At 37.5% G+C, this 10,217-nt stretch overlaps 1 protein-coding gene across 1 annotated transcript; it reads right to left on the bottom strand.

The window, feature by feature from the left end:
* Nucleotides 1-2,124: 2,124 nt before the first annotated feature.
* glb1 (galactosidase, beta 1) lies at nucleotides 2,125-10,032 on the bottom strand. Its single transcript, XM_032531549.1, has 16 exons — nucleotides 9,805-10,032; nucleotides 9,059-9,228; nucleotides 8,176-8,326; nucleotides 7,532-7,592; nucleotides 5,923-6,017; nucleotides 5,626-5,806; nucleotides 5,334-5,392; nucleotides 5,123-5,244; nucleotides 4,831-4,871; nucleotides 4,614-4,726; nucleotides 4,366-4,440; nucleotides 4,172-4,261; nucleotides 3,937-4,050; nucleotides 3,416-3,547; nucleotides 2,923-3,156; nucleotides 2,125-2,548 (listed from the first exon to the last, which is right to left on the bottom strand). Exons 1-16 carry the CDS (start codon nucleotides 9,856-9,858, stop codon nucleotides 2,276-2,278), a joined length of 1,965 nt encoding a protein of 654 aa, XP_032387440.1. The 5' UTR covers nucleotides 9,859-10,032; the 3' UTR covers nucleotides 2,125-2,275.
* Nucleotides 10,033-10,217: the final 185 nt, after the last annotated feature.

Raw genomic sequence — 10,217 nt, 5'->3', positions numbered from 1 at the left:
GAAGACAGCTTGATTTGAGGCTGTGTTTACCAGAAGGAACTGTTCTCTGATGATAATTTAAAAAAAAGAAGTGAGAATGCAGTTTGGCATTCACTCTGTGACGTCTAAAAATTATATTTCCGCTTGGTGTTTAGGCACCACGGCATGTCTGTTAACTATTGTCAGGTAGTATGCCAGTGTCAGAATATCTCAACATGAAAACTCTATTTAATCATATTACTGTGCTGCATCTTGAGCAATGTCCCAAACACAGAGGCGTTCACAACCTGCCGAAGAAGCAAAGATACACAGGTTAATGTTTAGCTAGCTAATGTTTGGAGTGTCAAGTGCCGTATTATGTCAATGTCATATTGTCAATGTCATATTTATTTATATAGCACATTTCCAAGGCCGAGGCCTACCAAAGTACTTTACAGTAAAAAGCACAAAAAATAAAATGAAATGAAACAGATACAATAGAAGACACAGTAAATAACAAATACTAAGAAAATAGAATACAACATTCATCAAGGCGACTCCCCTGAGCCAAACGCTATTTCAAATAAAAAAGTCTTCAGCAATGATTTAAAAGTGGACAAGCTTCTATTATATCCTGTTTACCTAGCTAGTTGCTTAACCGAACTGTTATCTAAGCTACAAATGGCAACAGTAAGGTGTTGTTAGCTTGTTAAGGACGTTGCAGCTAATTAACTGTTTCATACAGCTAATAATAACAAATGTACAACTAGGTTAGCATCTTACTAACTTTTGCTAGCTTGCTAAGGTACTTATCTAGTTACCGCCGGCTGCTTACGTATCGAGACATTCAACTTAACGTTAAAGATTTAATTGGTCGTTGTTTACCTCATCGATGGACAAAACTTGTCAATATTAACGCTAACGTTGTTGTTCTTTTGCTCGTTGGATTTCAAGCAGGCCTCCGCCCTCTTCTTCTACGTTGATAGGTTTTCTTCTTCCTTTTGATTTTTGACGGTGGTTATGCGCACTAGCGCCACCATGTGCTTTGGAGTGGGGACAAGATGTCAAACCTTGTTCAAAAGAAATTTTGAAAGAAGTAAGACAATCTGCCGGTACTTCTACTACTATTACTACTACTACTACTACTACTACTACTACTACTACTACTACTACTAGGATCATTATTGTCTTTGTGATACAATTTTACAACAGTAAATTGTCCTGTTCAGCGCCTATCTTGATCAGTAATAGGGGTCCTTATCTAAACGCCTTTGTTTATATTCTGTTTGGGAAAAAAAGTGTGGTCACACAAGAAAGGGGATCACTGGAGTAATATCAAGGTTTAGAATATAATGGGGAATCATTTTAAAGTTAATATAAGCTACATATAAGCAGTTCCACAATGTACATGTAGTTGGATGATAATACATATAGTATTTCCCAGATGTGTTTTTCACAAATAAAACAAAACACAGGCTGCTGTGATGTTTTGGCAGTGCTTTATGGGCAGTATTGCATTTGTGAAGAGACAAAAAAAGGCTTTGAATAAAAAATCGTATGCAGAATCAATAGGTAGATATGCCCACAGTTGATATGATGGTAAAATACAATATTTGGCTAAAAACACAATTCTTCACTTTTTTATAAAAAGACACATTCAATCCCTGTTGTGTCCCAAATTAACCATCATTCACAGTTTTTAAAATCCAGCATACATCGAGCTCACACAAGTGCTGATTTGAGTTTCTACATCAGCAAATTGAGTAGTGCAAATTGATTTATGTTGTGCAGCATTATTATCCCAATGATGTTGTGCAGCATTATTATCACAACAAATCATCTTTAGTAAAGAGTCTCCTGTGCTATGGGTGGATGACCAAATGAGCCACCAGGCCCAGGAACCCCTAAGCCAGGGTTGCTGCGTGAAGTCACTGTTATGAACTTTGCATTTCTTGTTGCATAGTCGATCGGCACAGTCATTCATGTCAATAACAGAGCCCCAAAAGTCCTACTGAAAAACTGAAGAAACAGCCTAACTCTCACTTTAAAGACGTCATAAGAAATAAGCAATCATAATATATTTTAAGTGAATGTTTATTTCCTTCATTTATCTATAGGACTTAATAAGTACTCCAAAAAGCAAGTGCAAAACAACAGCATTAAAAGTTCTGTCTTTCTGGTCATAGATTTTAATTTTATTTTGTGCCTTTGGTTTTAAGATGCAGGTGAATGTCTTAGTTAATGTGCTGTTGGCATTAATCGTGTGTATGTGCGCTGTAAATCCTATTGAGGTACAAGTATATTTAGTCATTGGCTTTTACTTGTGCCAGTTTACAGGGTCCCACTGTCTCATATCCTGCCTATGCTGGTGCTGTTTGTCGTTTGACTGGACTGTTGCATTCAGGATGGGGGTGGCAGTAAATTCAACACTACATGGCCCTGAGCTGCAGGGAGCCTCTTCCAGCTCCAGAACAGTCACATTGTTGGGTGCAGCTGTGCTGAGGATGTTGGCAGGAACAAAAAGTGTCACCTGCGGTCCTCGGGTTGGCCAGTAACGTCCCAAATTGAAGCCATTAATCCAAACTTGCCCCTGAAAAGAAAAAAAAAAGAAAAAAATTACAAAACAACAACCAATGCTTTAAAAACCCTCACAGATTATTCTTATTGTGGCCATGGTAGGGAATATCTTGAAATGATCCATTATTAGCTCTTTATGTTTTCACCACATTTAGAGTAGGGCTATATTATTTCTAATTATTCTTATTATTCTTTTTAATTATTCCTATTTGTTATTATCTAAAAATTGGAATGTAAATCAGGCTGATATTTTCAATTATGATCCATTGTGTTTTTCCATCTAGTTAAACTCTAAACATGTGTCTTTACCTGTAATTTATTATTGTGTGGTCTAAAATGTTGAAAATGGATTTAGTTCTAACTAAATGTCTTGTATGGGCAACATACCTTCCTCCATTTGGGCAGTTGGATGTAGGTGTCCTGGGGGAGGGCTGGGATGCCACCAGGAATGATGAAGCTTCCCTCGTAGAAGGCTGGAAGGGAGAGAGCAGCAGGCTGAGGTGGGTCTGTTGGTTTGGTTTCACCGAGAAGGCCCTGGCTGACCGCCTCATCGATACTGAGGCTGTACATGGTCCAGCCGGTTAGCACATCTTTCCCCAGAGTCAAGTTGGACACTAGGCCCTGTGCAGCAAAGAAACCAGACAGAAAGAGAAGAGAATTCACACTGACATCCTAGCTTGTTGGAAATTGTAACGTTTTATTTCAAAATTTCTTTTTAATTGAAATGTAAAATATTATTTGGTTGCAATTAAATCTGATTAAAACTAAACTGTTTTTAGGCTTGTACAATCTAAAATTTGAAACCTAGTGAAGCCTTGTGACACCTGTAGCCTATGTCAAAGCACACAGTAACTTTAAGAGGTAGCTGGAAAAAAATAACCTTAATGTCGTTGATGTCTTTTCCGTAGTTGATTCGGCCCATATTCTCCACCAGTATGTCCACCTGACTGCCAGCTTTACCAGTCACTTTGACAGTTATGGCTTGGTTCCTTTCAAAAATCCCCACAGCCACCTAGAGGAGAAACCAGCAATGTTATATCAGAAATAAATCAGTTTGCTAACTTTTTTAGAAGCAATATTTATAATCTAAAAAACGTTATACTAGTGTAGATATACTACCAAAGTTGCAGTGCAGAGTAGACAATCAAACTATCTTAAAATAAAAAAATATGAACAAATCTACAAAAAAGAGCTTAAGTTCTCTAATCTTACATGTTGTCTAAACACAGGAGGCCGTCCAAGAATTGCTGCTAATCTAAAATTTGTACAATACTGACGGTGCTGAAGACATATTTAGTACCAATAAAGTTTTTTGACTTCCAGCGTTATGTTCAGCTATCTGGGAATAAACGCAACAAAAAACATTGCATGTAATATTTGATAAGAAACAATCAGACTCACCCCATCCACTGACACATAGGCTCTGTCATGGACCCCGTTCAGAGGAGATGACAGAGGAGTTGGTGTGCTGCAGTTAACGGGCAGTGAAGTCCTGTAGAGCACATAACCAAAGGCCTACAGGACAAATAGGAAAGAGACACCTCATAAACAAATTAAAAATCAATCATACAATTTAACAAAATATTGCTGATGAACATGAAAAACTTTTACTCCATTAAATAGAAAAAAAGGATACCTGGTTCAGTTCAATGAAGGTCTGAGGATACATGCTTTTGACGGGACCAGAAAAAGACAGTGTTTCTAAGGCATCTGATATCGTCTGGAGCTGTGGCGGCAGAGATTTGATTTTTAGTACTTCACGTTTTAAATCACGTGACAAAAAGACTTATTGGTGAGTTCCTAGAAACACAGGGTCCACTGAGTACCTACCTTTTTCATCCCAACAGTCCCATATGCATACTTTGGAGTTGTGGGTGGTATTGGTCCTTCTGGTATCTTATGGTACTGTTTTGAAAGGATACACACGTTCTTTCAGGTGAAATATACTCTACTGTACATAAGTTTAAAAAATATGAATGTAATACTTGTGGTTGTTGCACATTAATAACGCCTCTACATTGGACACGGACAGCTGAAGTGATATTTAAAAGCAAAACTAGTGGGCCAGCACGTCTTACCATTTGAATCACCTCTCGAATAGCAAAGTACTTCTCTGTGAGGTCGCCTGCTTCCGTGAGGGGGGCGTCGTAGTCGTAGCTTGTGGGCTGTGAGCTGTATGGCGTGTTGGCACCTGATATATCAGGAGGCAATCAGAGGGGGAGTTTCTTCTAAAGGCAATCAATTTTGCAACACACAAGAAGTGGTTCTGCTGCAAGTCTGTTGAAGTGCACTCACCATTCCAGTATCCAAAGTTTGTTCCTCCTATGAACATGTACCTGGGAGGAACGAAATCAAACTGAAATGTAGACAAAATGAAGCACACGTAGATTCTAACAACTTTAAACTAGTTAGAAAGTTATTCCCTCTGTTCAAGAGAGAGTGTATTCTGCAGATGTACATTCTGTGACATACTAACCAACTAATTTGTTTTCACCATCAAAGCAACTTGTTTACATTTCCAGCATCAGCTGATCAGCTTTCAGTGCATTACTGTGTCTAAAGCTGTCATAGAAATCTGTAGACTCACAGGTTGACGTTTGCGCCCATGGCCAGCATCTCATTGAGGGACTTCGCCACTTTGGCGGATGACACGACAGAGTGACCTGACCCCCAGTGGTCCAACCAGCCAGTGTAAAATTCAGAGTTCACCTGTTAACAAAGGAGAAAACCCTATGAGCGTCTGAGAGAACATAAAGTGTGGTTCAAAAATCACAAACCGTATTGAGGGAAATACTTGCCAAAGGTCCATGAGGTTCAGCGTGTCTCTGTGCAGCAAAGGCAGCGGTTACATTTCCACCTAACAGCATCAAAACACAAAGATAAGCTCACATGCATTTGTGCAACTTCCTCATGACTTCTGACTAAGTCAATGTGAGGAAAAAACAGAAGCTGACCACTTATATTGCAACTACGGTAAAATGTCATCTTATGTCTGATCACAAGTTACCTCTACAATACATAACCAAACCTTTAACCAGCAATCAAAATTTGCTTATATTACATTGCATTGACTAGACACCTGACACCTACCTGGCCCAAAGTCCACAGTGGCGTAGAGACCTTGTATTGAGCCACACTTGAGGTAGTTGAGCCCAGCGCCATCTGTGGTGAAAAGCACCACCTCCTTGCCCAGGTGAGACCGGAACAGTTTGCTCAGGTGGCGCATGTAGTTGTAGTCACAGGCAAAATAACTGCCATATTCATTCTCCACCTACCAAACACAGGCACAGCACAAGGGAGATGTTATTTTAACTTACTGAATAAAGTACTGTAATGATATGTAATGCACAACAGACACAGACCTGCAGAAATCAGTCCAGGACTCACCTGTACAGTGATGATAGGACCACCGTTCTGGTAGAGGTAAGGCTTCATCATCGGCAGTAACTTCCCCATCCACTTATCTACTGCTGCGATGTAGTCTGAAATACACAAAGTACAGTGTATTTACTACTGTATGTATGTATGCGGCATACAATCGTGACTATATTTTATTATTACCTACGCCCAAAGAGGTCATGGGTTTGGCTTGGTTTGTGTATTTGTTAGTAGTTAAAAGTGTCCACTTTTAATAATTTAATATGATATGAAAAGTAATACAATAATATCAAAAATAATAATTCTATAATAATTTAATATTATATGAATAATTATACTATAATAAAATAACAGATAATAATGCGATACAATATAAACAACACTATAATATAAATAATAATATGATATAAATAATAATACTTATACTGAGTGTTCAGTTTATGGTGCAAATGTCTTTATAGCGTACGTATATGTGTTGTAGTGTGTATATGTGTTGTAGTGTGTGTATTTGTGTTGCAGGGTGTGTAGTTGTGTTGTAGGGTGTGTGTATATGTGTTGTAGTGTGTGTATTTGTGTTGCAGGGTGTGTAGTTGTGTTGTAGAGTGTGTGTATATGTGTTGTAGTGTGTATTTGTGTTGTAGTGTGTGTATTTGTGTTGTGTGTATATGCGTTGTGCCGAAATGTCTGGTATTTTTTTTGCTGTTTTTAGCTAGCTTGCTAGCTAGCTGTATCAGCCTTAAGTCACATACAACATAAAGAGGAAAACTTTTTTTAAGATTTCCAGACTGTGTAGAGGAGACACATAAGCCGATAATTTTTGCTCATTTTAATGAATCAAAGTGATTTAAGGAGCAAATCTATTACCTTCTAATACCTAGAAGGAAGGTTTTCCCTTCTGCCATTTCTGTTTATGAATTAAAAAAAAACTTAGCTTGCAAAACAAAAAATTAACTATATTTTCTAAAGTGCTATTATCAGGAATATCATAATAAAAAAGAAAATCTTTTATGCCAAGAGAGTAAGGTGAATCAAAAAGGTGACTGTTTAAGTCCCTGAGAAATCTTTTAGTTTTCTCACATTCAAAATATAGATGTGATAGTGTTTCATCCGTATCACCACAGAAGTAACAAGCACTACTTCTGTTTGCATATTTGGCTACATTAACGGTTACAGGGTATATTTTATCAAGATTTTTGGATTTGAACCAACTTAACTTTATTTGTAATTCAGTATTTACTAGGTAACAAACAAGCTCTTTTCCAGTTAACACCAGGAATTAAAGATCCCCCGTAGAATTTCCCTCTAGGAGTTATTCTTTTTCTAAATTGAAAGATCTGACGAATATGTTTATCGCCACATTTCTTATCTAGCACACTAACCCCATTTAAAATTAACTTATGTTGTGTTACATTATTCAATCCAAAAGACAGGTGACCTTTAATCAGGGTGTTAAATTCCCTAAATAGGGCTGGGAAGCCATGACGCAACAACAACAAAAATGTCATATGTTTAAAATAGCGCCAGAACTACTAAGTCAAAACTTTTGAACAATTAACATTGTGAGGTAGGGTATGCCTTGGAACAGGTTCACCTTCCTTCATCTCGTTTTTCTTCTTACCTGAATCTGAGGACCGCAGCACAATGTCTTTCTTGTTGAGAAGCCAGGCAGGCAGCCCCCCCTGAATACACACATAACAATGTAATGCAAGAAGGTTTTTGGAAAACTTTAAATGGAAGTTCAAGTTCAAATTAATTCAAAGCTATACTGCATTACAATTCCATGTTTTGAGTAATCCCCCTTTGTACACTTCAAAAGGTGGCTTTAAAAACCTTTCTAGTTGTGTCCTTCATGAACAACAATGATCGTGGTTAAAATCCCGTCAGTTACAATAGATTCCAGTTCTCACACTAGAAAACAAACACCAAACTTCCATGTATACAGTATATCTGGTGGGAATAAATATGACTAGTTTATATACTGATGGGTGGTTCAGTCTTTAAATGCATCACATTTTATAAATTGATCAGATGGTTGTTTGTATAATCTTGATCTCCAAAGTAACAACTAACTATAGCTGTCAGATAAATGTGGTGTAAAAACAACAATATTTCCTGAAATGTGTTGAAATAAAAAAGCATAAAGTAGCATGAGATGAGAATACTCAAGAGTTAAATACGTTCTGCAATTCTTTCTTTTTAAAATGTCTCTGAAACTCTATCAAAAACTCAAAATATGTACATATACTGACAACCCGCACTTACCATGTCCCACTCTGCACATATGTAGGGTCCAGGCCGAAGGATCACCACTAAACCAATGTCTTGGGCCAGCTTAAGGAAATATTCCACATCTCTATCTCCACCAAAATTGTACCGGCCTGGAGACTCCTCGTGGTAGTTCCAGGGAATGTACCTTCAACATAAAAAAGTGTGAATATAATTCCAACACACACACTTAAGTTATTTATGTAGGTTGTGGTTAGCTAATATACACATGATATCAGGATGGTCCTCTTTCTATTAATATGCTTTACCGGAAGTCCCGGGTACATGCTGTACATTTTACACAACTGCATTCCTTTATACATTATTCTTTATATTATTCTTGTTTTTTATTGAAAAATATTACATTTTAAAAATTTAAATGGGATTTTTGTGAGGATCTTTACCAAACAAAGATATTTTTTATTTATTTAGTCTGTACAATGGGATTTGTAGGCCAGAACGTCTCTGCAGCACCGCAGTATCAAAATTCAGATTGGTTTGACACATATTTTGACTTTTACAAATATTGCGTTCCCCTGTGATTTGGATATTGCACTAGTCAATATTTTGCGATTTGGGTAAAATTGCAATTTAATTCTATATACCGTAGACAATAAAGTCTCTCTTACTGTATGTGTCTAATATTATACATACATTAAAAACAACTAATGAGATAAAACATATCAAAGATTTGCCATTTGTGAAATCTGAAATATCCAAGGTGACATCTTTAAATGTCTTATGACATGCAATGATCTTCCTTGATTAGTTTTTTGTGTTGAAGTTAGTTGAAACAAGCACAGTCCCAACAACATTCTGCAATTTAAACAACAAACCAATGTCTGGGTAAAGCTTAAAGAGAGCGTTACGGTACACCTACGTCTGGATGGCATTCAGGCCTGCCATGTACATCTTGAGCAGTCGATCCTTCCAGTAGACTCTGGGGATCCGGCTGTAATGGATGCTTCCTGATATGTAACGAAACTCTTGCCCATCTCTCCGAAAGCAGTCGTTCTGGTAATCCACGCTGAATGAACGAGGCGCCCCAAGCTGCAGACCAACACATCATAATATGGCTCATGAATGTTCATCATAAATCAGTTTATGTCGTTTTACATGATGAGGTTAAAGTTTCATGTTTTTATAGTACAGTGCTGACTTAAGGAATGTGTCATTTAGACATGGTAACCTGACCTTGACTGTACACTAAAGGTTGTGAATAACATACATTGAATATGTATTTAAATACAGCACTTAAATATGTTAACCGCAGTCAACATATTTAAAATATATTTTCGTGTGGAAAGTGTTTTAGTGATATAGTAATATAAGACAGACAGACACACAATACTGACTTTATTTCTGGATTAAAAAACAAACATATTTGTTCTTCACACAAAACTGATGTCTATGCCTTTGGCACTATCAATAAGCATTAATAACTCCCATTAAGATTGTTGTGTAGTGTATGTCTGTAATCAAATTGACAGCAAGTTCCAGTACTGTTTTGAAAAATCGATCTGTTTTGATCAGTTTTAATGTTATTGGAATGAGGCTGCAGGTATAGCTCCTTTAATTCCGAGAAATGAGACTATAAAAACCTTTAAAAACTCAGAGGTGACTTACTGTTTGTCCAAACAGCAGCAGCAGCAGTATGCTTCCAAATCTGAGCAGAGACATGATTAGTCCTCACACGAAGCGTGCTGTCCGGTTTAAGAGCACCATTGAATAAATGCACCTTTTCATGGAGTGTGTAGGTTACTTCAACCCATCCACCTACACTTCTTACTTCCCTGAGTACGCAGTGCTATTTTAAATGAGTGAGGCAGCATGAGATGCGGAAGTAAAATCACGTGATGCTGTACTTGCTATGGTGGTGTAAAAACGCGTTGTAATCAGTAGGTGGCAGCAGTAGGCTCGTTCGAGATGAGCCAGGTCTGCGCAGAATAGATCACTGGCGGTTAGGAAAATAAGGAAAAGGTATATCTCATTCCCACTTCTTCCAAAGGTGACAGAGGTCAACTTTAAGATTTTAAATG

The sequence above is a fragment of the Etheostoma spectabile genome, chromosome 2 (assembly GCF_008692095.1).
Source record: "Etheostoma spectabile isolate EspeVRDwgs_2016 chromosome 2, UIUC_Espe_1.0, whole genome shotgun sequence".
In the NCBI taxonomy this organism is placed as follows: domain Eukaryota; kingdom Metazoa; phylum Chordata; class Actinopteri; order Perciformes; family Percidae; genus Etheostoma; species Etheostoma spectabile.
The sequence above is the reverse complement of the archived record's forward strand: the minus strand, read 5'-3'. Positions and strand labels throughout refer to the sequence as shown.

Excerpts from the sequence above, each read along its gene's own strand:
- glb1 (XM_032531549.1), bottom strand. The coding sequence starts at position 9,858 with ATGTCTCTGCTCAGATTTGGAAGCATACTGCTGCTGCTGCTGTTTGGA. Across the intron at positions 4,727-4,830 it reads AAACTTTGGATACTGGAATG|GTGCCAACACGCCATACAGC; the intron begins GTGAGTGCACTT and ends CTGATATATCAG. Across the intron at positions 3,157-3,415 it reads AAGACATCAACGACATTAAG|GGCCTAGTGTCCAACTTGAC; the intron begins GTTATTTTTTTC and ends TTTGCTGCACAG.